The 26442-nt window shown below is 32.2% G+C and overlaps 3 protein-coding genes across 7 annotated transcripts; 1 reads left to right on the forward strand and 2 right to left on the reverse strand.

Moving 5' to 3' along the window:
- LOC135845575 (cuticlin-4-like) lies at positions 1–25954 on the forward strand. 2 transcript variants are annotated; one of them, XM_065364215.1, is made up of 9 exons: positions 1–195; positions 309–347; positions 1158–1218; positions 22514–22734; positions 24343–24482; positions 24574–24807; positions 24897–25059; positions 25134–25301; positions 25410–25954. In XM_065364215.1, the coding sequence occupies exons 2-9, from the start codon at positions 315–317 to the stop codon at positions 25620–25622; spliced, it is 1233 nt and encodes a 410-aa protein (XP_065220287.1). In that variant the 5' UTR covers positions 1–195; positions 309–314; the 3' UTR covers positions 25623–25954. The 2 variants fall into 2 exon arrangements, with proteins under 2 accessions (XP_065220287.1, XP_065220286.1); XM_065364214.1 differs by having other exon boundaries at positions 1–347.
- Positions 6961–10855, reverse strand: LOC135845573 (RCC1 and BTB domain-containing protein 1-like). Its single transcript, XM_065364211.1, has 12 exons — positions 10605–10855; positions 10233–10337; positions 10025–10153; positions 9245–9450; positions 9031–9150; positions 8406–8710; positions 8207–8295; positions 7838–8001; positions 7609–7733; positions 7437–7534; positions 7217–7347; positions 6961–7108 (listed from the first exon to the last, which is right to left on the reverse strand). Exons 1-12 carry the CDS (start codon positions 10645–10647, stop codon positions 7040–7042), a joined length of 1584 nt encoding a protein of 527 aa, XP_065220283.1. The 5' UTR covers positions 10648–10855; the 3' UTR covers positions 6961–7039.
- On the reverse strand, positions 13535–22279 carry LOC135845576 (RCC1 and BTB domain-containing protein 2-like). 4 transcript variants are annotated; one of them, XM_065364216.1, is made up of 7 exons: positions 21860–22136; positions 21654–21782; positions 21345–21556; positions 14588–14698; positions 14231–14499; positions 14064–14152; positions 13535–13841 (listed from the first exon to the last, which is right to left on the reverse strand). In XM_065364216.1, exons 1-7 carry the CDS (start codon positions 21948–21950, stop codon positions 13699–13701), a joined length of 1044 nt encoding a protein of 347 aa, XP_065220288.1. In that variant the 5' UTR covers positions 21951–22136; the 3' UTR covers positions 13535–13698. The 4 variants fall into 4 exon arrangements, with proteins under 4 accessions (XP_065220288.1, XP_065220291.1, XP_065220289.1 ...); XM_065364219.1 differs by having other exon boundaries at positions 21345–21514; positions 21860–22135; XM_065364217.1 differs by lacking the exons at positions 21345–21556; positions 21654–21782; positions 21860–22136 and adding exons at positions 14768–14973; positions 15072–15200; positions 15275–15560.
- Positions 25955–26442: the final 488 nt, after the last annotated feature.

The following is a 26442-nucleotide window of genomic DNA, read 5'->3' on the forward strand; positions in this document are numbered from 1 at the left end:
CGACGTCATTAAACACAACTGGAAGAACCATCAAGGCTACGCCTCGCTAAAACGCCTCTGTTTTCGAGTATTTTTTATTGCATTTTGTCAATTACGTCAGTTTTTATGCATCTTTAGTCGGTAAAGAGCCAAGTATCGTGACGTTATGTGTAGCTTTTGCTAGAAATGTAGATTGAAAGTTGCCGCGATCATAAGGTAGAGTTTTGGACTTTGGTGTTCACCACTGTGATAAGAGAAACTTTATGCGAAATGGTGTTGTTTTAATTAACTTTAAGTAAATGTTTGCGTTTTTCTCTTTTTTGTTTCAGTACAAAATGTGGGTGTTCAAAGTGATTGCTTGTGTAACGGTAAGATAACTTTGCATTTTCAGTTACCTACCTAAGTACTATTTTATTGCAAAAGTGGGTGATTGAGGTGATTGGATGAAGATGGATTCTGATGAGGTTGGAGATTTCATCAAGATGACTCAGACTTCAGTTCCCAGAAGTTGAGGTCATTACTAGTAATTTAGTAACTTGTGCTCAAATTGAAGTGACCATCGTCGGATGTGAACATTTCCTATCTCATGGACCATTATACTGTTAAGATAACGATACACTCGAGGGAGATCTTCAAAAATAAGTAGGGCAGCTACATAAAATAAGCAGAAATGACTCTTTTCATGTAATTTGATGGACATATCGTCGATAAAATAGCAAAAGTGAACTCTCATATGTGCGAAAAATTGCACTAAATTTGTTTCAATAGCAAACTGAGATCCTAACTACCTAGCTCATGCGGTTCGCCATTTAGTTTGCATTATTTCTGCGCCAAGATGTTTGGTTATCTCCTACTGTGTCATCAGAGGTGTCCATTTTACCGATTCACTTTTCACCATTCACTATTCTTTTCATCGCTTCGTCTTAGGTTTTAAATATTATATGTGTATTTGATAAAAATATCACTCGCCTGGTATCTGGAATACCTTAAATTTGGGTATTTATCTATGATTTTCTGGTACCTATGGTATTTAGGTGAAGTTCGTGATATACTTTCTACTCGTCTTAATTTTGTTCAGGTGGACGATGAGACTGATAAGAGTTGGATATAAATATCGATTAATTATAGAATTCATCTTTGGTTGAATTTGAATTCGAGTATTTTTATTATTTTTATAGATTTTGGGACTCAATTCCATCCAAGGAAACCAGATCCCGGATAATTTTATTGAAGATGATGGTGAGTTTTTTTATTTTTTTTTTACCTCGTATGTATGTATTTTGAATATTTGCTGACATCGTCTGAAGCGTGGGGGTTATCCAAGTTCAGTTTTATTCGAATAATTCTTGAAAGTTAAAGCTCTAAGCCTCTAAAAAAAAGTTAAAGAATCCAAAAAATTGAGATTCTGAGTATAAAAGCAAAAAGATATGTAGCCTGTCTAATTAGTAAGAATATACTCGATATTCCTCTTCGTTGTTTTAACAAAAAGTCGTTCATTGATGAAAAATGATCGATTGTTGATTTTTTATGTTATATTCATACTGAAATCCCACGTTTTTTATGTACCTACTCGGAATGAATAATTAAAATCATAATTTCTTCCATTTTAGAACATAAAATCCGAATGAATTACTTTTTTAAAATCCGATTCAAGTTTTGAAAAATATCACATACCTAAATTTTCAGATGCTGCAAAGTTTGCATTTGAACAAATCGGAAAAATCTTGAATCTGTTTTCAAACTTGTAACATTATTTACCTACTGAAAAGAAATCAAGTTTTTTGCTTAAGTAAGAAAGCTGTGAAAAATTCTGTTTTATAAATCATCTTACGAAATTGAAAAAAAAAAAAAAACGTTGTGCTTATCGAAAGGAAGTGTTAAGAGAGAGGGGAGGGGGTGAAAACCATGAAATTTTGTGCTCAAGGTCTTACAGACACTTTCAAAAGATCCAACAAAAGTCCTGTATTTTGAAACGAAGATCTGGTACTGGTTAATTCGTACTACGATGTGTGGTTTTTGCATTTGTTTTTTTTCGAATTTTGACAATCAGTGATGACCAAATGAGTTCAAATGTACATGTTGTATAAATTTTCAGATTATCAGTCTTTGGAAATTTAGATCAGTTCCTTGCAAAATTCGAAAAATTTCAGTTTTGATGATTTAAAATATTTTTATTGATATTGTAGCCAATTTGTAGGTCAAAAAAGTTGGAAAAAGAAGACAAAGAGGAAATTAGTACTAAAAATTTGACCATAAAATGTCCAAGATGGTGGCTAATGGTATAAAAATTAAATTTTTCGAGATTATCCTCCCCCCCCCACCACTTTAAGGATGGTAGGATTGTAAACTTGAGATGAGTTCTGAAAATTATTTTTTTTTACCATCACAAAAGACTGCAGAAAAATTGACTTTGAACTGATTCACCTATCTCACCCTGATTGAGCCTTTTGTGTATTGTGAGCCTTGAAATAATTCAATCACGTATTTTCAAAATCTCAAGTAATGTTTTTGTTTGTTTTTTTTTTTTTGATTCGTCAAGACTATGATCACTTTTCGAAGGACTGAAGGGGAGCCTTTCAACATTTTAAACTCACAAGGAAACCTCCTGAGGTGTCACACTCCGATTTGAACGAGACCGCGATTTTTGGAAAGAGCATAGTCTAAAACCCTCAAAACCAAATTTTCAGCTGCCCAAGTTCATTTTTCGATTTTTGGCGAATTTTTGAAAATTCTAAATTGACTGTTTTTGGCGATTTATGCTTTTTTTTAAAAGTACGTACTTGATCAGTACAAATGGTCAAAATAAGTCCCAAAACTCATATTAATTACCCAAATCCAAGTTTTACCATTTCCAGCCATTCTGGAGCCTCCAGCATGATTTTTCAATTTCTCCAGAATTTTGAATTTGCTCCAGAAGGCGTGAATATGAAGTTGGGCAGCTAAAAATCGAGTTGTGTATTATACTCGACCTGTTTAACGAGTTAATCCACATTTGAGCCGATTTTGAGAGTGACACCTCAAAAGTGGCTTTTTGATCGACCAGCTTTTTTCAAAATTGAAAAATCCAAAAAATCAAAAGTTTCCAGTTTGGGTGGAAATTTTCGAAATTCACGCGAATCGCTGTATTTTCTCCAAAACTAACCCCCATAATCCAAATTTCACAATTTCCAGCCATTCTAGAGCCTCCAGCACGACTTTTCAATGTCTCCAGAATTTTGAATTTGCTCCAGAAGGTGTGAATATGCAGTTGGGCAGCTAAAAATCGAGTTGTGTATTGAACTCGACCTGTTTAACGAGTTTATCTACATCTGAGCGGATTTTGGGAGTTACACTTCAAGAGTGGTTTTTTGACCAGCTTTTTTCAAAATTAAACTAGACAGCTAAGCAAAGCTTAGCTGCAAAGTGTGCGTAGCTAGCTGCCTTTTCTACAGCTATAACCGTTATTACATCTAGGTAGTGCATAAGTGAATCAACCATGTCACAGTGATGAGAATTTTTGAAACTCTCACTGCTTCAAAATAATAATTGTTTTTCAGTGTTTTCATATTTTCCAAATTACAATAGGTATTTCAGAATAATTTATAAGCTTGTATTGCTTCTAAATTAAGAAATTTCTAGTTGTTTTTCATAGTTTGCATTGTTTTAAAATTTACAAAATTTCAAATCGATTTCCCGAATTCCCCATCGCTACAATTTCATAAAGTTTTCAATAAATTTTCAGAATTTTGCATTGCTGCTGAGTTAGGAAATTTGCAATCAATTTTTAGAATTCACATTGCCTCTAAATAGTCAAATTTTGAATAATTTTTCAGAATTCTTATTGTCTTTAAATTAAAAAATTTCAAATTCAATTTTCAAGTTCATATTGTTCACAAATTGTAAAACGTTTACTCAATTTTTGGAATTTACATTGCCTCCAATTTTTCAGAATTCTCATCTTGTTCATAAATATTACAATACTTATTTTATATAATTTTCAAGTTCACATTATCTGCAACTTACAGAACTTTTAATCAATTTTTGGAATTCTCAGCGTCTCTAAATACAAATTTTCATACTATTTTTTTTAGAATTTCCATTGTCTTCAAATTTATAAATTTTCAAACCAATTTTCAGAACTTGCTTTTTATTCTAAATTAAGAATTAAATCTTATAAAATATGTTAAGAATTTGAATTGCCTCTAAATTACACAAAAAAAAATATGGGTAATTTTTACAAAAAAATTTAACTAAATACTGGTATTTAGCACAATTAAGTACCAGATCCCATTTAATAATTTTTACTGTAATCATTTAGTAAAAATTATCATGTTAATAAATTTTGCTATAGGTACCTACCAATAGTAAAAATCATTTTGTTTTAATAATTTTTACTAAATCATGATAATAAAAATTTCATGTTTCAATTGTACAAAAATTAGTTTAATTACTCATTTTGAAGTAATTTTTAAATTATAAGTAAAAAGTTAAAAATTATTCATGTCAAGGTAATTCTTTTAAGAATTAAATCTTATAAAATATGTTAAGAATTTGAATTGCCTCTAAATTACACAAAAAAAATATGGGTAATTTTTACAAAAAAATTTAACTAAATACTAGTATTTAGCACAATTAAGTACCAGATCCCATTTAATAATTTTTACTGTAATCATTTAGTAAAAATTATCATTTTAATAAATTTTGCTATAGGTACCTACCAATAGTAAAAATCATTTTGTTTTAATAATTTTTACTAAATCATGATAATAAAAATTTCATGTTTCAATTGTACAAAAATTAGTTTAATTACTCATTTTGAAGTAATTTTTAAATTATAAGTAAAAAGTTAAAAATTATTCATGTCAAGGTAATTCTTTTAAGAATTAAATCTTATAAAATATGTTAAGAATTTGAATTGCCTCTAAATTACACAAAAAAAATATGGGTAATTTTTACAAAAAAATTTAACTAAATACTGGTATTTAGCACAATTAAGTACCAGATCCCATTTAATAATTTTTACTGTAATCATTTAGTAAAAATTATCATTTTAATAAATTTTGCTATAGGTACCTACCAATAGTAAAAATCATTTTGTTTTAATAATTTTTACTAAATCATGATAATAAAAATTTCATGTTTCAATTGTACAAAAATTAGTTTAATTACTCATTTTGAAGTAATTTTTAAATTATAAGTAAAAAGTTAAAAATTATTCACGTCAAGGTAATTCTTACTATACTTATGGCTATAGGTAGATAGAAAATTAATGAAATGAATTTTTAGTTAGCAAATGATATCATAATTCATAACTCAATTTCAGCATTATTTTTGCCCCATTATCATGTACTACGTAGGTAGTAAACTCCAAAGCATTTACCTATCCGATTTTCCTATGAAAAATCTGTCACCTACCTACTTACCTCACGGGGATTCGAACGTGGGTCCCTAAATTTCCTATTCCTACCTACATGCCCTATCCACTCAGCCACCACATCACTACGAAGGTTTCGGCATTAAAATAATATATTTGTTTGGTAAACACCCCACCAAGCCTCTCCCACTTGAAATACACAGCTGGCAGACTGGGGGTGTAACAGGGTACAATGCAACGCAGCTGTTTATAAAATGATGAAAGGATAAGGCTGGGGGTATAGCAGGGTACAATGAGCGGCAGGTGGTTTACAAGTCCCCTTTCTCCTTTTTTAGGATTTAATGCATTAAAATAATGAACTAAAATTGCAATTACTCAGCAATTACCCATCCGAATTGAATGAAAATTAATCTATTCCCTCCGCCTTAATGATTCTCAAATGGTGTCCAATAGGTACAAAAAACGGTTGGATAGCTTAAGAGAACATTCAGTTCCAATAAAATTTCATTTCTCAAAGCGAAACCAATAGTGTGCTACGCACACTAAAAATCCAAAAAATCAAAAGATAACCGTTTGTGAGGAAATTTTTGAAATTTGTGCGAATCGCTGTATTTTTTCAAGAACTAACCCCCGGAACGCAAATTCTACCATTTCCAGCCGTTTTGGAGCGAGAGTGACACCTCAAAAAACTACTCTTGAGGTGTCACTCTCAAAATCGGCTCAAATGTGGATAAACTCGTTAAACAGGTCAAGTATAATATACAACTCAATTTTCAGCTGCCCAACTTCATATTCACGCCTTCTGGAGCAAATTCAAAATTCTGGAGAAATTAAAAAATCGCATTGGAGGCTCCAGAATGGCTAGAAATTGTGAAATTTGGATTTGGGTTATTGATATTAGTTTTGGGACTTATTTTCACCATTTTTACTGATCAAGTACTCGTAAATCGCCAAAAACAGTCCATTTTGAATTTTCAAAAATTCGCCAAAAATCAAAAAATGAACTTTGGCAGCTGAAAATTTGGTTTTGGGGGTTTTAGACTATGCTCTTTCTAAAAATCGCGGTCCCGTTCGAATCGGAGTGTGATACCTCAAGAGATTCCCTTGTCAGATTCGATTCTAAAAATTGAGAAAAAATCGAGAAACAAAATATGTATCATAAATGAACAATTATCTGAAATTTTGACGTGCAAATTCGCCTCTATACGAGTATATTATAGTATGAGGATTAGTCTAAAAATTTTGGCCGGTTGTTTGTTTTTTGTTTTTTTTTACAAAATTTGGATTTGGGTAAAATGCAAAAATATGACTCACCTGATTAGTAGACAGGCTCGGAGTCAAAATTGAGATCTGAATATTGTAAAATTTCAAACATCTCTCTGGATATTGAATGTTGTAGATATTTAAATTGAACAGTTAAATTGTAGGATTATAGTTATACCAGACAGACCCAATTAAGTAGGTACCTATTTATTTTAGAAAATTTGTTTATCGTTTTTCCTCCTTTCTTTCTTGATGATTTTGACGGATATTAAAATTATTTTAAATCTTATGTTCGTTGAAAGTAAAATTCAATTTTTGCAAATGATTCGAAATTAAAAACTACAAACAAACCTAAGTACGAGTAATTAGTAAAAATATTTTAAAAATTTATTCTCTTGGTACAAAAATTATGACTAAAAAAGGCAGTAAAATGAAGAATGAAATTCAAGCATCTTGTTGCGAAGTTGAAGGAACGATCATTTTTTTCATGCCTTCGCAGAATTTTTCATAGTTCTGCAAATTATTAAAAATAATTATTATTGAATAAATCAGACCATGATTAATTTTAGCAATAATTTTGGGAATTGGGAATTTAAAGTGAGATTGAAAATTATTACTTACCGGTGATGACAATTTCATTATTTCTTTAAGAGCATCGATTACTTCTCCGTTTAATGAACCAGTTTCGATCTTTTTCACGATCATCTCTGATAAATCTTCATCAACGTATCTGTCAGCTATGCTCATTAATTCTAAAGAACGAAACAAAGAGCAGGAAAAATATAATTTCAAATACTGAAGCGAATTATAATTCATCGCAAAAGATGAAATGTTTACTTACCGAAAACATTTTCAGAGGTTATATCAATTTCTCCAGTGTATAGATATAATAGAAAATTCCTGTAGGTTTCATAACTGTAATCGTCCACTTTCAGTACGCTTTGAAATCAAAAATGTGCATTTGTGTCAAGTATTATCACACGAGGCAATACAGATAGGTATTTAAATCTTACTTATTGTCGTTTTCTTTCCATTGATTGGTGAACATTGCTTGAAAATATTTAGATCTCGCTTTGAGAATGATTTTATGGACATAGATATTCTGATTTCTAACGTTTATTATTAGATCGCTATCGTCCTGAAAATCAAAATCAAAAGTTTTATAATATTTTATTTTCACGCCTTTTTTTTTTTTTTTTTTTTTTGTAAAACTATGATATTGAGAATTTGAAGTGTGCTCACTTTTTCGTCAAAAATTGATTCTAACGCGCCAGTTTTAAGAGATCTGTTTTGCTCTGCCGGTTTAAAAGTAATAAAACCTAGTGACAGGTTTGGATCAGAAAGATTTGTGAAAACTTCTTGGAATGAGCGAAACGATGTTACACAAGGCTGTGAAAAAGTTCCACCTGCATAGGAAAAAAAAGAAAAAATGAATTAAAAAGGTACTTGCTATTTACGAAAGAATAGCCTGAAATGTGTTCATTGGTCTTTCAGACAAACAATGATTTTAAGTCTTGATTTTTAGGCTTAATAATCGTTCGTATACATAGGTAATTAATTAAGAGGCGAAATCCAAGAAATTATATAGGTAAATGTACATCTTATGCCTACCTTTATATCCTCCCCAAACGTATATTTTAGACCTTCTACTCAATGCTGCGGATAAAATACTTTGTGAATCAGCTGCTATGTCGATAATTCTGCGAACAGTTTTTACACATTTTAGCAAATTTATTACCCTCTTGTATTACCTATATTATTATTAGCCCATTTAAACGAATTTTAATGCATATACCTTAAGTGTTCTTACTTTTCATTAATAATTGAAACTTTAATCGGTTCCCTGGGACTGTATGTTGAATCTTGGCCACCTAATTGTCCATTTTGATTACATCCCCAAGCGTGTACAACTCCTTCATTATCTAGCGCTACTAAATGATGTTTCCCGCAAGCTATTTTCTTGATCTTATTTTTGAAAGGGAGTTTCACCCAAACACCAGTTTGAACCCAACCACTGACACCACCAGGATTTTTATCGCGATTGACTTCTTCAAACTGATATCTAAGATTGCTACTGTCAAGACGAATTTCTGCCAATGTGCCCGATCCAAATACCTGTTGAACAAAATCAACACCTTGTTGAACATAAACCATAGATATAAGGTAGCCTACCTACGTTGATAACTACAGGGTGCACTAAAATATTGAGTGCTCCATAGAAAGTTTTTTTTTTAAATTAAAAATATAGGTTGGCAATATGAAATAGATACGTATGATGATTAGTGGAATGTTATCACATCATCGTCCAACAACCAAATACCAATCTTGTGCTATCATTATTATCATTCATTGTGACCAGCCGAAACGTTTAGCAAAAATCCATTTTGGGGGTACTCGACATTTCTGCGCACCCTGTACCTATCTTAAGCATGTACCTCGCCTTTTGAAGTTAAATAGAAAGACGCATGCATACTGCACGCTATCCCAACTGCGTTTGTTGCCATGAGTGTAGGACTAGTATACTGATATTTTGCACATTTGCCCCAAGAGTATATCTGAAAATGATTTTGAAGATTGGTATTCAAATAAATATGTATACCTACTTACTAAAGTGTAGGTAGTGTGACGCTAAAGCTCGAATGGACTAACCTTTTGATCTTTACACAGTACTGTTACATGCTGAGATCCACAGGCAACGTCGATCACCCTTTTATCCGCAAATGGAGGGATCATGGTCGGTACACCTATTTTTTTGCTATGGCCGAATCCTAACCTACAATCATTATTTTCACCCCAGCTGAACATTTCGCCTTTTTCTGTCAAAGCTAAGACGAAATTTTCACCGAAAACGAATTCTGTGAACATAATGTAAGACACGTTGTAATTCATGAAAAAATCCCAACTTTTAGAAATTTCACTAGTGTATCTTGATTCTAGTCTATTTATAATTTTTTTAGACCTTTCTTTTCTTTTTCAAAATTAACATCTTAAAAAAATCATTCAAATTCCAAAATTTTAAAATTCACATTCTTTTTTTTAGTTTTTTTTCTTTGAATTTTTGAAAAACTGGAAAATCTAAACATTTTTTAGAAGTTTTTGAATGGGTATAATTAGAATATCGCTATCAATGAATGTTGGGGGAGGAGGGGGGGGGGTAAAAATAAGATCTTCTTCAGTTTTTTGAAAATCGTTCTCATTTGCTGGAATGAATTTTGCTCTTTTCAAGACACAACTGTCGAATATCTCAAGGTCATTGCAATTTGTAACTCCGCCCAAACTATGAATTTTTCAAAATATGGCCTGGGATCTAGGTTATCTCTACATACCCGCTCCTTTTCAGCCCCCCCCCCCCAATGTATCGCAACATACGTTTTCAAAGCAGCGATAAGCAAATTACGTTGGTATACAAATGTTATTCGAATTTCTTACTTTTTATCTTCTTCTCGTCCAGTTGATTTAGTCGTCTTGGTTCGAAAATATTCGCGTACATTTCAGAATCCGGCAGTGGACCTAATCCATAAACTTCATACGACTTCGTAATGATTAGCATTTTTGGACCTTTTAAAAATATTATCAAACTTGATTATGGAAAGTTGACTTGATTAATTCGTGGAGAAAAAAGGTACCAATATTTTACCTGAAAAACACATCATTTTGATATCGTCGACGAAGTTTTCCGCCAATAAACCAATATGTGGTAAGTGAACTGGGCATTGGTCTAGTCTTCCGTAGGAAGGCGAATCTAATTCAAACATGGAAATGTAGCGAATAGGTATACATATAAATTCGATCATTTTAGTGTTTCAACATCAACATTTTTATTTATGTACTAACGAACGTTCTTGATTAAAAACATGTGTTACAAAATGAGTTCTCCCATCTGAGAAATTAGTAGGTAGGTACTTGTGTACATAATACGTTTACGTACCTATGTATGTACCTAATGTCTTTCTGAAATGGGAAATAATACTCAAGTTGATAAATAAAATATTCCATCAATACTACTTACCTTCATAACAACCGCAACACAAATATTTGAAACACCCGGACATTTCTTAAATTGAAACATAAAACTGAATGACTTGCTTACAAATTATGATGAAGATAACTATAATTCAACCGGATTCTGACCAAACCTTCATCCATTACACGTTTGTGTTTCACTGCATTGAATCAAATACAGTCGTACTGTTCGAGACTTCGAGTGTTCGAGTTCGAGGTTCGAGTGGTCTGTGCGTCTGTGGTTGTGGCAGTGGGAAAGAGAAGCATTAGGTTAGGTTATGCCAGAATTTAAACTGACGCATGCGTATGAACATAAGTCTGCTAGAAACAGCCTCCTCAGAGAACTCTTCACTAAAAATGTTGAATTACTACGTGGGCTATTTATAAACAGACAGTAACACACGAGTGAAAAAATTATCACCGTTAGGCGTTAAGCCAATTTCCTGGCAGATATTGGAACGATTTTTTGACCAAAAATTCAACAAATTGAAAATTTTCTGTTTTGTGGGGAAAATTTTAAAATTTGAACAAATGACTTTATTTTGTCTAAAATCAACGCCTCGTAACCGAATTTTACAAATTTCAGCCATCCTTAACTTCTTTAGTCTCTAATGCAATTTTTAATTTCTCTAGAACTTCAAAATTTTTCCATAAGTCTCGGAAAGTTAATTTGAATAGCTAAAAATCGAGTTGAGGCTTATTCTCGACGTATTTAACCAGTTTATCCAAATTTGAACCAATTTCCAGGCGGACACTTCGAGTGTGTGTGTGTTTTTTTAGAGTAGGTTTTCTATTTTTTTTTTTTTTTTGATGAATATGCTGCTTAAAAACACTTTTGAAGAGTCCGCCTGGAAATTGACTCAAATATGGATTAGCTCGTTAAACAGGTTGAGAAAAGGTCTCAACTCGATTTTCAGCTGCCCTTATTATTTTTGAACTTTCTGGAAAAATCTAAATTCGCACTGGAGGCTCCAGAATGGCTCAAAACGAAAAAATTCGGTTATCCAGAATTAATATTAGTTTCAAGACTACTTTTCATCATATTTTTTACTGAAAACATACATTAAAAAAAAAATGTAAGTAAATCGCTGAAATTGGTCAATTTTGGATTTTCAAAAATTCTCCCAAAAATCGAAAAATTAATTAGGGTAGCTAAAATTTTGATTGTGGAATTTCAGGCCATGCTCTTTCCAAAAATCGCAGTACTGTTCAAATTGGAGACAAACACTTTAAAGGGTTTCCTTGTAAGTGAAGGTCGAGTTGGTCTACAACAGGTACCTATCTACTCTCGCGTTCAAACAGGGATGAAAAGCCTTAAAATTAAACTTCAGCTTTTGGCTTTTAGCTTGAAATTTCAAAATTAAAACTTTTGGCTTTAGCTTTTGGCTATCTCGATTTATACGGCTTGCTTTAGCCAAACGTTCGGTTCCAATGGTCCCTTATATTTTCAGTTTTACAGCTTTATATATTTCATTAAGCTTTTAGCTTTAAACTTTTGGCTTAAAGCTTTTGACTTTAAACTTTTAGCTGATACACCATCAATTTACAAAAAAAGGGGATTAAAAATGAGATCAGGTACATCGATTTCATAATTAGTGATAGTAGAGAACATTCATTGCTAGAATTATTTTCTTTTTTTTTCATTTCATTAAATCGCATTAAAATAAAATTGAATGAAATTTTCATTTTTTTGTTTCTTCTGAATTTAGAGAATTCAATTCGGCAAAAAAGCCTTTGAAAAAGCCAAAAAAAAAAAAAAATGAAACTTGGCTAGCTTTTAGCTAGGAAAAAATTAAACTTGGAAACTTTTAGCTTTTGGCTTAGTGCAAAAATCTGCTCGTCTTTAAGCTTTCGGCTAGCTTTGCATCCCTTCGTTCAAAATATTTGGTTTTTGCCTCATTTTTGCGTATAAAGACATTCGGCCCATTGAAAATAAACTACCTACTTGAAATTTGGCAAGATATCATTTTCTTCCTTATCTGGATTCATTTTGTCATGCGCTGTTATCTTAATTTTATATTGTAATTATTCCGCTGATAAAGGAATAATTATAACATACATTGTAGCATTGGTAGCTTATCTGAATCTGAAGATTGCAAGGGCACAGGGTGTCTCATCATTTTTGTAAATTTTGCCAAGAAGGTCAAGTTGGTAACGTCTAACTGAAAATTAAACTATAGAGTGATTAGATTAGTAAATATCTTGAAAACTGAATATTTGTTTCACAATTTCATGAATTTTAATTTTCTTCTATACTTAATATAGTCTAAACTATTGATGATTTTGAAGATTTTTTTCTCAATTTTTAATTGCTTCATGGCTCAGATTTTTTTCAAATTCATTTTTCATTTAAAAAGTGAGAAAATTATTGTGTACATACTTAATTGAAACCACGTATTCTACTCGACATCAATTGGAGAAAAAAATGTGTAGGTATACTTACATGATGGTCCCTAACCTCTGTTTTACCAACTTGGGCGCCATTTTAGGGGGGGGGGGGCAGTTGAAAAAAGTGGCCATTTTGGCTTACGAGATGAAAATTTCTTATTGGGAAGTGGTGTAAATTGTGAAGTGAGGTCCAGTTTTAAAAATTTTGGAAATTAAAAAAATGTTGAGATAAACACAGGTTAATGAAATTTTTCTCTGGAATTTTTTTCATTTAAAAATGTTTGTTTGGCATAAAAAATGAAAATTTCCTCAAGAAATCTGATTTTTCTCAACCAAATGTATTCATTTTAGCAACTCAGCAAATTTTACGACTTTTTTTTAAAATGCTGAATAAATTGTAGGTATTTTTGGAAACTGGGGCGATGAAAATGAAAAAAATATTTTTTGTAGCCCACTATAATTTTGTAAAAATCAAGAATATTACAAATTCTCAGTTTCTCGATATTTTAACGTAGTTGCCTACTTAATTTGCTAATTTAAGTGTACTACTTTTATTGTTCAGCTTATTTTATTGTCTTTTTAAATAGAACGAATCTTTGTTGTTCAAAAACATACATATCTACACATTCCTAGGTATAAGTACACTTATGTACATCACTTTACAATATTTATGCAAGTCAAAATCCTAATTCTAAAAAGTCTTATCAATCGATTCAATGGTTATCTTGATCGTCACTTTCTTCTTCTAGTGCTTCAAAAGTTACACATTCATATGTCATGTTCGGATCAGAAAAATTGGTGAAAGCTTCATTGAAAGAAGTAAACGATGTCAAATAAGGCTTCGAAAAGTATCCTCCTAAAATGTGGAAGAAAAATCAGTCTTGTAGTCATTTAGTTATTTTTGATCATTTTTCATCTTTATCCCATGCAGTTTGTTGGTATAGCATTAAAAAACGTCGATTTTGTGCTCGATGATGTAATTATCATAGCAGATCGACATATTTTTATATTTTTTCAAACATAGTTGCTTTATGGGTAAAGATAAGTAAGTTAAGTATGTATTTTTTAAACAGATTACCTGGGTAAGCTCCCCATACGTATAATTTCGAACTTTGAGTTATAGCTGCAGATAAATCACTTTGAGAATTGGCTGCTATATCAATGATTCTGTGCAAAAAAAAGGTCCACAATTATATTTTACTCAACAGCATTATAATTGATGGGAAGTGATCAAACAAAACGTACTTTTCAGAAATCCCTGAAAATTTAACTGGAGTCGGTTGATTTGTCGGTATACAAAATCCTAATTGCCCTTTCCCATTATCTCCCCAAACAAATACGTAACCATCGTTATTCAGAGCCATGATGTGATGTTTTCCTCCGACAATTTTTTTAATATTACTTAAGTTATCAATTTGTGTCCAAATCGTAACAGGAGCATTAGTGTAGCCATTCCCAAGGGAGTAAGTTGGAGAATGATACGTCTTACTGCAAACGTATCCCATTCCATATACCTGTGTTCATCAAATTTAGAATCAGTGTTATAGGTTAATAGCCGAATACCTACATTTCTATTTTATTTGGAAAAAAGATAAGGTTCACCTCGCCCTTTGTGGTCACATAAAAAACTCCTTCATCGGTGCTAGTTATTGCTATCGTGTTCGGTTCAGAGTATCCTGGATGTACTGATATACCTTTACCCCAAAAATAAATCTGAAAATATAATTTTAAAATATCCTACCCAAAAATAATTTTTAAAGTTGATAGGTATAAAAGATTAACCTGATTATCACTGCATCGTGCTATTGCATGAGTCGATCCGCAAGCTACATCGATAACTTTTTTCGACGCAAGTGTAGAAATTACAATCGGTGTACTTATCTCGTTAATATAACCTACTCCTAATTGACCTTTTTCATTTTCACCCCAACTGAATACTGTTCCTTTCGAGGTTAAAACAATGACAAAATTTTTTCCAAAAAGTATTTCTGAAAATGAAAATAATATGTATGTGTTAGGTACAAAATGAACTAAACCGTCTATACTATTTAGAATGTAAATTGAAAATGTATTTATCGTAGCCTACTTTTTATTTTTATGCCATTCAATTGTGGAATTTGTCTTAGTTGTAAATCATCGGGATATGTTTCAGAATCCGGGAGTGGACCTAATCCATAAACTTCATCTGATTTCGTTATGATTATCATTTTTGGACCTTTGAAATACAAAAAACTTGTCGTAAAATCTGTGTTAATAGTGTGAATTAATGTTTACGAAAATCAATCTTACCTGAGAAGAACAGCCTTTTGATTTCTTTGATAAAATTTTTCTCAATTAAACTAAAAAATGGTACGCGAATGGAAGTGGAAATGGACTCCATTTTTTTGTTCTTTCGGTACTTTAATTAATTAATACTTTTCTACTCGTAGAACTATTCTCTATTATGAGATATTTTTCGACACTGTAGCTACGTGAACGTCTTTGAATAGTTCATGTTGAAAAAACACTGTTGAGAAAGTACATACTCGTATTCAACCACCTTCACATTAGAACGGTTTGATTTAGAGTACGATATATCGACGACGACGTAGGTACTCGTAATTTTCCATTTAAATTGGTAATTGGTTGTGAAATGAGTAAGCTCACTTGTGCATATTGATAGGAGATAATTATCAAAATTAACATACTACCGAATCGGTAATATTCCGTAATTATTATTTAATGAGAAAATTTTTCTTAAAATAGGTATAAACTTACGTTTTATCAGAGAGTTCGCGTATAAAAAATTATGTAGCTAGGCAATTTTAACCTAATGAGAGTTCTATTTTGCAGACTAGACATTTGATGTGATAAAAGGACGGTTTTAGTCGTCTACATTTAAAATTGCTCATTGTATTCGCGATTGGATATAGCCTAGTGGTTTAGTTAAGCAGCGGAGAGGTTTGGCCGAGTGACGATATTTTGACTGGAAAATGGTAAATATTCAGGAGTGCAATGTACATATTTTGTTCAATGAGAAAAATTAACTAGGTTGGTATTGAAAAAAAAATATATTGCTCTGGTCCTATTTACCTAAAGGTACTTGAAAAACTCTTGACCTTGAGTATCTTTAATGTGAATGAAGATCTTCGAAACTCTCGAAATAAAGTAAACAAAATTACTTTTGTATTGATATTATTGGAGCAATTTTCGAATAAATTTTTCAACATTGAACATTGACTTTTTGCTATCGGAATTTGGAAAAAATATTTCGAATCGAAAATATTTGAAAAAGTTTCTTTTTGTGTGCTTTGATATTATTCAACTCTTTTTTCTATTTCCAGTTCTTTTTTCCTCAATTTGAAAATTGCTTCTTGTTCAATTTACGTACTCAATATTATAGTTCATTTTTTTTTTTAAATTTGCCTTAAAATCTGAATTAATTTCCAAAATTATATTATAAAACTGAAAAGTTGCTCTTTTTGTGATTTTAGTTGACCAAAATGTGGAAATTTTGATCAAGAAAAGTTGTCATTCTATCAAGATTAGAAATAGATTTGTTCACAATTTCTTAATTTTCCACAATTTTTCTGGGACAGTTACGTCCAACGTTTTGTTTTTTTGAGTACAAAATTGGAATTTGATTTTGGTGAATTTTTGAAAATTCGAAATAAAATTCCCCCCCCCTCGGAATTATGATTTTTAATAAAATATGTGTAATTTATTCAGTAAAAATGAGGATAATTGGTTCTGAAACTATAATACGAACTTCTACGAAAAGAATTTCAATATTTCCAGTCATTCTGGAGCCACCAGCGTGATTTTTTGATTTCTCTAAAATTATAAAATTTTCCTAGAAAACGTGGAAACCAATTGGCCGTTTTGAAAATTGTATCCTCTTTCGGCCCAAATGCAAGGCGGGCATCTCGTATATTGTTTTTTTTATCCAACGTTGTAAATTAAAGGAGCCACGTGCTTCGCAAAACTCAAAATTTTTGAAAAAAATTATCAAAAACAAGAAAATGTTTGAATCATATTTTAAATGATGCCCATTGCCCATGGACGAACAAAAAATGTCATCATGACAAATCGTTCATTTTCAAAATTAAATAAGCAAACGTGATTCACAATTTTCAAATTTTGGGGAGGGGGGGTGTTTATAATTACTTACTAGATTATTACATCTTATGTGAGACGGTTTATATTGAGTTTGCGAGGTTGTATTTTTTAATTAAAGCGATTAATTTTTCTATTTTAGAGGGGTTGTCTGGAATGAACGGAGAGTTTTCATCTGTTTGAAGAGTTCATCGGTTTAAAACCAGAGTTTGTGACAGACACTATTTAAATCGGTGGTAGTTTTCAAACCCAAGTGAAAAACCAGTGGTAGTGACAGACACTGTTTGAAACCAGTGTTTGTGACAGACACTGTTTAAAACCAGTGTTTGCGACAGACACTGTTTAAATCAGTGGTAGTGTTCAAACCCAAGTAAAAACTGGTGGTAGAGACTCACACCATTTAAATCAGTGGGTTTGTGTTAAAACGCAAGTAAAAAACCAGTGGTAGTGACAGACACCATTCAAATCAGTGGTAGTGTCCAAAACCAAGTAAAAACCAGTGGTAAAGACTCACACCATTTAAACCAGTGGTTGTGTGTTCGAACTGTAGTAAAAATGACCAGTGGTAGTGACAGGCACCATTTAAATCAGTTGTAGTTTTCAAACCCAAGTGAAAAACCAGTGGTAGTGACAGACACCATTCAAATCAGTGGTAGTGTCCAAAACCAAGTAAAAACCAGTGGTAAAGACTCACACCATTTAAACCAGTGGGTGTGTGTTCGAACTGTAGTAAAAATGACCAGTGGTAGTGACAGGCACCATTTAAATCAGTGGTAGTTTTCAAACCCAAGTGAAAAACCAGTGGTAGTGACAGACACTGTTTAAAATCTGTGTTTGTGACTGACACTTTTCAAAACTATAGTGTTTGTGACAGACACTGTTTAAAACCAGTGTTTGTGACAGACACCCTTTTAAACCAGTGTTTGAGACAGACACTGCTAAAACCAGTGTATGTGACAGACACTGTTTAAAACCAGTGTTTGTGACTCAAATTTTGAAATTGTGTTTGTGCCTTCAATTTTGAAAAATATAGACAAATTTGTCATATCAACATTTTTTGTTCGCCCATTTGAGCACTATGGGTTAATGAAGTCAATTCAATGATGCAAATATTTTCTTACTATTTGTGAATTGAAGAAGTTACACCATTTTTGGGCAAAAATTTATCAATATTTTGAAAAATTCGCCGAAAATGAACAGATGTTTAGATCATTTAAGTGACTTTACCAACTCATAGTATTTGAGTGGACGAACAAAAAAAGTCTTTATGACAAATTATCCATCTTCAAAATTCAAGGTGCAAATACAATTTGCAAATTCAAAATTTTCAAAATCTAGGACACAACAAATTTGGAAATTTTGAATCAAGTTTGTCCCTTCAATTTTGAAGATGAGTAATTATTTGTCATGATAACATTTTTTTGTTCGTCCACTCGAGTATGCACTATGCAGGTACATACTGGGTTATGGGCGTCGTTTGAATGTTTCAAATATTTTCTTATTTTTGATGATTTTTCTCAGAATTAATAAATTTTGAATTTTGCGAAGCACGTGACTCCTTCAATTCACAAAATAGGCAACCAGTCATAATAACGTTTTTTGATAAATCTCCTCGAGTAGGTAGAGGTACTAATCTACAGTTGTATTTGCATTTTGCACGAATGACTGTATCTTGTCTAAATAAAACGAACTTCTCGAATACGAATTTCACAATTTCGAGCTATCTGGATCTTTCAGTGCGATTTTCGATTCCTTCTGAATTTCAAAATGTCTAGAAGGCGTGGAAGTCAATTTCTGCAGCCAAAAATTGAGTTGTGGTTTTTTCTCGACCTATTTAACGAGTTTATCCACATTTAGTCCGACTTCCAGGTTTTTTACCAAAATGATTTTTAATGATGAATTGATGACTGAAGAAGGTTGATCAAAAAAACGCACTCGAGTTGATCATTTGTGGATGAAGTTTTAACCTTTTGAACAACTCGAGAATAAGTTGAGCAAAAATTCGATTTTTTGTTTTTTTAGCTGCCTAAATTAATTTCTGCTACTTCTGAAGAAATTTTTAAATTCTGTAAAAATCGAAAATCGTTCTGGAGACTCCAGAATGACGAGAAGTGGTGAAATTCGCTTCGATAAAAGATTACAAATTGTAATCATTTTTACTGGATTAATTGTATAATACCTTCAATAAAAATGCATAAATCGCCGAAAATGGTCAATTTTAATTTTTCAAAAATTCGTTAATATGTACTTTGTAGACGTTTCAACATGATTTATTCATTTATTTATGTGTACCACAATATGGTCTTCTTGTTTCGTTCATCTTATTCAGTATTACTTTTACATAGAATGGAATGAATCTCAGTTCAAAAAACATACTCGTACATCTGCATCAGATTACAATTCCAGCCAAAATCCTCGTAAATCTGGTACCTATCTGATCAATCGATTCAAAAGTTATCTTAACCATCCATTATGTCTTGTCTCACTGTTCAAAAGTTATACAATCATGGGTCATGTTTGGATCAGAGAAATTGGCGAAAGCTTCATTGAAAGAAGTGAACGATGTCAAATAGGGCTTCGAGAAGTGTCCTCCTAAAATGTGGAAGAGAAATGAGTTTCGTATAGTCATTTAGTCATTTTTGGTCATTTTTCATCTTCATCCCGTGTAGCATGTGCGACCGTAAAATGGGGGAAATTTTTACCAAATTTAGTGGAGACTGGAGACCTTTATTTTGAATTGAAAATTGCACAAAAAAATTTTTAGCTCTGGAGATGCCTCTTGAGGGTAGATATGGACTCTAAAAAAGGCAGCATTTTCGAAAATATCGTAGTTTTTTCGCTCCAGCCTTGCGCCTTGCCGAGCCTGTTTTGATGGAAAATGCCCCAGTTCTAAAACATAGTATTTGAGATTCTGCTTCGATCGAGGCCATAATTGAAATCAAAATCCAAGCCATTTTGTTGAAAATTTGCAAATCGCTTATTTTAGGGTTAATACTTACGTGTTTTAAAATTTAAAAAAAAACCAGAATATTTCGCAATAATGATGCCAGAATATTGAAAGATATAATTTCTGAAATTGGGAAAATATTTTGGAACGCATTAGTGCCAATTTTTTTGGTCATTATTGCTAATTTCAGAAATGGAGAAAAATACCCAAAAACATGAAATTTTTTTGGTTTTGTGAAAATTGGCAACAGCGACTATAAAATTGGGACTACTGTGTTCTAAAACATTTCACTAGTTTCAGAAATGATGCCCTAGCTTTCGCAAAATATTCTCACCCTAAAATAAGAAGCGATTTGCAAATTTTCAACCTCGTCCATTTTCCCTAAAAGAGGTTGGGTAGGGGAAAGAGCGAAAAAACCACGTTTTTTTGAAAATGCTTCTTCTTTGATGGACTGATACATTTTTTATGAGTAACATTCAACTCAAAATAAGGATTTCTACTGAATTTGGTCGAAATCACCCGCCATTTTTTTCACGTCTCCCCCCCCCCTAATACTGAGTCCTACAATGAATATGCAATGTAATTTCCAACTTCATTACCTGGGTAAGCTCCCCATACGTATAATTTCGAACTTTGAGTCATGGCTGCAGATAAATCACTTTGAGAATTGGCTGCAATATCAATAATCCTGTGCAAAAAAAAGTCTGCAATTAAATTTCATTCAACTGCATTAGGTAGTCTACTTATTAAAAGGAAGAACTTTTATAGCTGCATACTTTTCAGAAATACTCGAGAATTCGATCGGAGTCGCGTTGTTTTTCGGAATTTTCACACCTAATTGCCCTTTCTGATTATCTCCCCAAATAAATGCAACGCCGTCGTTATTTAAAGCTATGATGTGATGTTTTCCTCCGGCAATTTTTTTAATATTACTCAGATCAGAAATTTTTGTCCAAATAGTAACTGGAGCATTGGTGTAGCCGTTTCCAATGGAGTAAGTTGGAGAATGAATCGTCCTGGTGCAAACGTATCCCATTCCATATACCTGTGTTTATCAAATTAAGAATCAGTAGGTTATTAGCCAAATCCATTTTTGTTTTATTCGAATGAAATAAAATGATTTACCTCGCCCTTTGTAGTCACATAGAAAACTCCCTCAGCGGTGCTAGTAATCGCTATAGCGTTTGTTTCTCTGTATCCTGGTTTAGCTGATATGCCTTTACCCCAAAAATAAATCTATAGAAAGACAAATTTGTTGGTGTGAATGATTTAAAAATATCTAAGCTTTTGGAAATTTAATTGGCACAAAAAGGTTACCTGATTATCACTGCATCGTACTACTGCATGGGTCGATCCGCAAGCTACATCGATAACTTTTTTCGACTCGAGTGTAGAAATTATAACCGGTGTAGGTGTACTTATCTGGTCGTAATTACCTACTCCTAATTGATAACTTTCATTTTCACCCCAACTGAACACTTTGCCTTCTGAGGTTAAAATAACAATGAAATTATTTCCAAATACTATTTCTGAAATTCAAGTAAAATAAACCACCTAAGCAAACATTTAAAACCGAGCTTGAAAATTGAAAATACATATTTGCAAAATGATGCAATATTATCGCACTTTTTACTTTTTTTCCATCCAGTTGATGAATTCGTCTTGGTTCTAAATTATCAGAGTGTATTTCAGAACATGGTAGTGGACCTAATCCAAAAACTTCATCTGATCTGGTTACCATTAACATTTTTGTACCTTTTAATAATACAAATTGCTGATAGAATCTGTACCTATTAGAGTATTGAATCAATGTTTACAAAAGTTTATCTTACCTGAGAAGGCCACCATTTTTATTTTTTTGATGAAACTTTCCTCGAGTAAACTAAAAAACGGTATACCGGTGGAAATGGAGATGGAATCCATTTTTTTTCTTTCAGTGAGTACTTCAATCAGGTACCTACCTATTTAATTCTTATGGATATTCTTTGTTTTGAGATATTTTTCGACTCCACGGCTACATAAACGCCCCCGAATTGTTCATGTTGAAAAAACTTCATAAAAAGCACTGTTGAGAAATGTTTCGATATGTAGGTATAATGAATTCAATCACGTTCACACTACAACTGTTGGATTTAGAGTGTTGACTGTTGATGTACATATTTTTCATTTACATTGGTAATGGGCTGTGAAATGGGTGAGCTTGCTTTTGCATATCGATAAGAGATAATTATCAGAATTTACATAGTATTACGAATAGATGAAGATTTTGTGATCATTATGAAATAAGAAAAATTTTTTTGAAATGAGTGTAAACCTTACGTTATCAAAGTTCGAGTATAAAAAATATAGCTGGGTAATTTTAATCTGATAAAGAGTTCCATTTTATAGACTAGAAATTTTTTTTGATCTTAGTCACAGCTTAGATGCATTTAAATTTGCTCGTTGTATAGGTATTTCATGGTTGGTGATTGATTTTTATTTTACAGATATTCAATACGATATCGAACCTCCTCAAGATATCAGAGTCCAGTGTAACAGCAATGAAATACTAGTGCATGTTGATACCGTACATAATGTATTCAGTGGCATGATATACCCGATGGGATTGTCCAAGAACTCCTCATGTATGGCAGAATTCAGTCATAACTATGGCCCTGTTAAATATCGCCTACCTTTAAGATCATGTAATACGATGAGTACTCAATTGGTAAGTTGATATGTACCTATTTGTATTTTACATGTTGAAATAATTACCGGTGTATATTGTATTAGAAAATTGAAGCATTATTTTTAATTCAACTTTTTTCATTGGACAGTAAATCAAAAAACAGGAATAATAATCCTTCCTATAAAAATATCAGAAAAATTATTTTCGATTTTCGATTTTCACAGTCCCTCCAATTTGGAGTAAAAATTAACTGTTGTAGAATTATTCAAAACTGGCCTTGTGACCTTTCAAAATGGGTTAAAATTTTACAAGAGATTCAAAATATATTTCGACAAAAATATTTTTTGAAAATTTTTTATGAATCTTTTGTCCAAAATTGGGCCATGACTTCTGAGATTTTCAAAAAAATCTCATGCGATCTATCAAAATGGAACTCTTATAAAGAGAAAGTCTAGTGTATTGTAATCTATCAACGGCGAGCTGCGCTGCGATGAGCCAATTTTAGGCTCAAAAATTCTTCAAAACTCCTCAAAAAAACATTTTTGCCAAAACATTTGCATTTTTTACGAAATTTTAACCCATTTGGATAGATTGCATCATGCATGACATGTTTTCAAAAATCTCCAAAATCATGACTCAATTTTGAGGTTAAAATTTTTCAAAACTACTTCAGAACGTTTGTGTCGAAATATTCGAATTTTTCGAAAAATTTTAATACATTTTGATAGATTGGATTACATTTTTTCAGAAGCTCCAAAAATCATGACCAGCTCATAGTTTTGTAAAAAATGCTCAAAGAAATATCTTCGTCAGAATATTTTGAGCTTTTCAGAAACTTTTAATCCATTTTGACAGGTCACATGATATTTGTTTTTAAATACCAAGCTCAAAAAAGTTTTTGTTGAATTTTTCGCAACATTTTAAACCATTTTGACAGATCACATGACATTTTTTACAAAAACTCCAAAACAGTGAATCAATTTTTGGCGCTAATTTCTTCAAAACTGCTCAAAAAACATTTTCGTCCGGATATTTGATTTTTTTTGGAAAATTTTAACCCATTTTGATGGATCACATGACATATTTTCAAAAATCCCAAAAACCGTCAAAGAAGTTTTTGGGCCCAAAATTGTGCTAAAAAAATTCTCCGAAATTTAGACCTATTTTGAAAGGTCACATGGCACCTTTTTCAAAAGTTCCAAAAATCAGAACTCAATTTTGTGCTCAAAATTCTCCAAAAGTGCTCAAAAAACATTTTTGAAAAATATTTGAATTTCTCGCGAAATTTTGATTCATTTTGATGGGTCACATGACATCTTTTCAAAAACTCCAAAAACCAACACAATGTTTTGGTCTCAAAATTGTGCTAAAAAAAATTCCAATTTAAATTTGAAACCATTTTGATAGGTCGCATGGCATTTGTTTCAGAAGTACCAAAAATCAAAACTAAATTTTGAGCTCAAATTCATTCTCCAAAAATGTTCAAAAAACATTTTTGAGGAAATATTTGAATTTCTTGCCAAATTTTAACCTATTTTGAAAGATGCTTCTCTGCTCATTTAGTGTATTAGGATCGAAATATTTCCAAATTTATTCCACGCATGGGCAATATACCTAGCTTATAAGTACATAAATATTTTTTTACAGGAAAATGGTGCCATAGAATACTACAACACAATTGTTGTCCAGCCACATCGAAAATTAGTCACAAATAAAGGACGAGGTTTCCACGTAAGATGTCGTTATCAACCGAAAGAGAACCTCTCATCATCGCCCTCCTCCGAAAAGTGAGTTATTCAAAATCTATTTTCGTACATATTGACTCATTGGACCTCTTCCATGAGATTAAAATACAAAATAAAAATAATTCATTTTCAGCACAACGGAAACATCAGCATCGATTTTCGCTGCCAAAATGCCCATCGTGACGATGAAAATCTACTACGGCGAATCTTCTAACGTCGAGGTGGCTGAAAATGTCAAAATCGGTGACCCGTTGAATTTGGTGATCAACATCAACGATTCAAACAACGTTTACGGTTTGTACGTTACTGATTGTTTGGTCCAAGATGGTCTAGGCTGGAGCGAGCAACGTTTAGTTGACGGAGATGGGTGAGTTGTGCTTAGTCAGCGTTATTTTCAATTTTCTTTTTTCAATTTTTATTTGAGGCAATCGTCACAATTGTTCGTTTTCTTTGCAGATGCCCCATGGATCAAGAAATTATGGGACCATTCAAATACAACGATCAATTAACCAAAGCTGTGGTTCGTTTCCAAGCTCATAAATTCCCATATACTGCTTCGGTGTACTACCAGTGCAGTGTACATTTATGTATGCATGAGAATGAAGGTTGCAAGCATGTGGTGAGTGTAGTTATAATTTCTGTTTCATTAAACGCTGTCCGTTCAAAATTCTAACTGTACTGTCGTATTTCCAGCCTCCAACTTGCAATAGCGATAAGAAACGTAGAAGTCGTAGAGACGATAGGCAAAAACATAACCCAGAAGATGGTAGCGAAGCCATGATCGAAGTATACAGCGGATTATACGTAAACGAAGCCAACGATGTGAACAAACCCGAACAAATGGATCAAGTTATGGAAAAGGTACCTATCAATCTATAACTTGAAATATTCCTTCAGCTTTTTATTTACTAATTAGCTTAAATTTTCAAACTCATTTTTTAATATCATTGTGTACTTTTTCCCTTCCAGGCTTTAGACGATCCTTACAACATCTGCGTATCTCAACGTAGCTTCGCCGTTGGAATCGCCATCGCTGGTTTGGTTCTAATGTTATTAACAATCATCGCAGTTATGATTATACTAACGAAAAAGAGGAGCCCAAGGAAAGATATCTCAACCACCGGAAGCTCTATTTACAGCGGACCTTATACCAACACTGCCTTTGTTCCAGAATCTCGCTAAATGATGTGTTTTTTCAAAACCACTCTTAACTCAAATGCATTTGTGATGATACTTTCCAAAGAAAGTTCAACGAAATTTACATATCTCTCGGTGTGTTGTTAATTCTAATTTATTGAAATAAGATTCGATTTTTTTTTGTTTTGTATAATTTTTAACTTTGGTGGAGTCCTATTGTCCATTTTTGTTTTTTTAACAATTGTGATTTATTTTTTAATTTTGTTATGTTTGTGGTGTAAGGTCAATATATGATCGTTGTTGGGTATCCAACATTAAAAAATTAACGCACGAGCATAATAACTTTAAAAAAGTGTAATAAATTTTTTTATATGTAATTGGTTTGTTAATTTCGATCGATGATTCTTTTTTTGGTATGATTTATGAAATAGCAAATTTACGCATTTGTTTGATTTTTATCTTCATAAATTAAATTTTGGTTTCCTGGGTCTCCTCCCTTTCCTAATCGCTTTCAAGTTATACTTGGGCCTTCTATTGCCCGGTCTTTGGACATGATCGTCAATCCCAGCCAAGAATTCAAGATCGTGAACTATTGTCTTGATTTTAGGTAGGTATGGAAATTTTGCAACAAATCAGTAAAATATGCAAACGTATGACATCAGCGTAGGGTGCCAATTGCATGCAGCTCCATATCTCATCTTGACAAATTTTCAGTAAATTAATTCACGTCCTCTTTTTTTTTATGATGACTTACTTATACACAAAATACTTATTCTATGAAATACACCGGCACCAGACAGGCACTCGTATCTTCAGTCAGAAAATGTGCCACCAAATTTTTTGGCGAGATAAAATTTTCAAAATG

This window comes from Planococcus citri, chromosome 4, assembly GCF_950023065.1.
Source record: "Planococcus citri chromosome 4, ihPlaCitr1.1, whole genome shotgun sequence".
Taxonomy (NCBI): Eukaryota; Metazoa; Arthropoda; class Insecta; order Hemiptera; family Pseudococcidae; genus Planococcus; species Planococcus citri.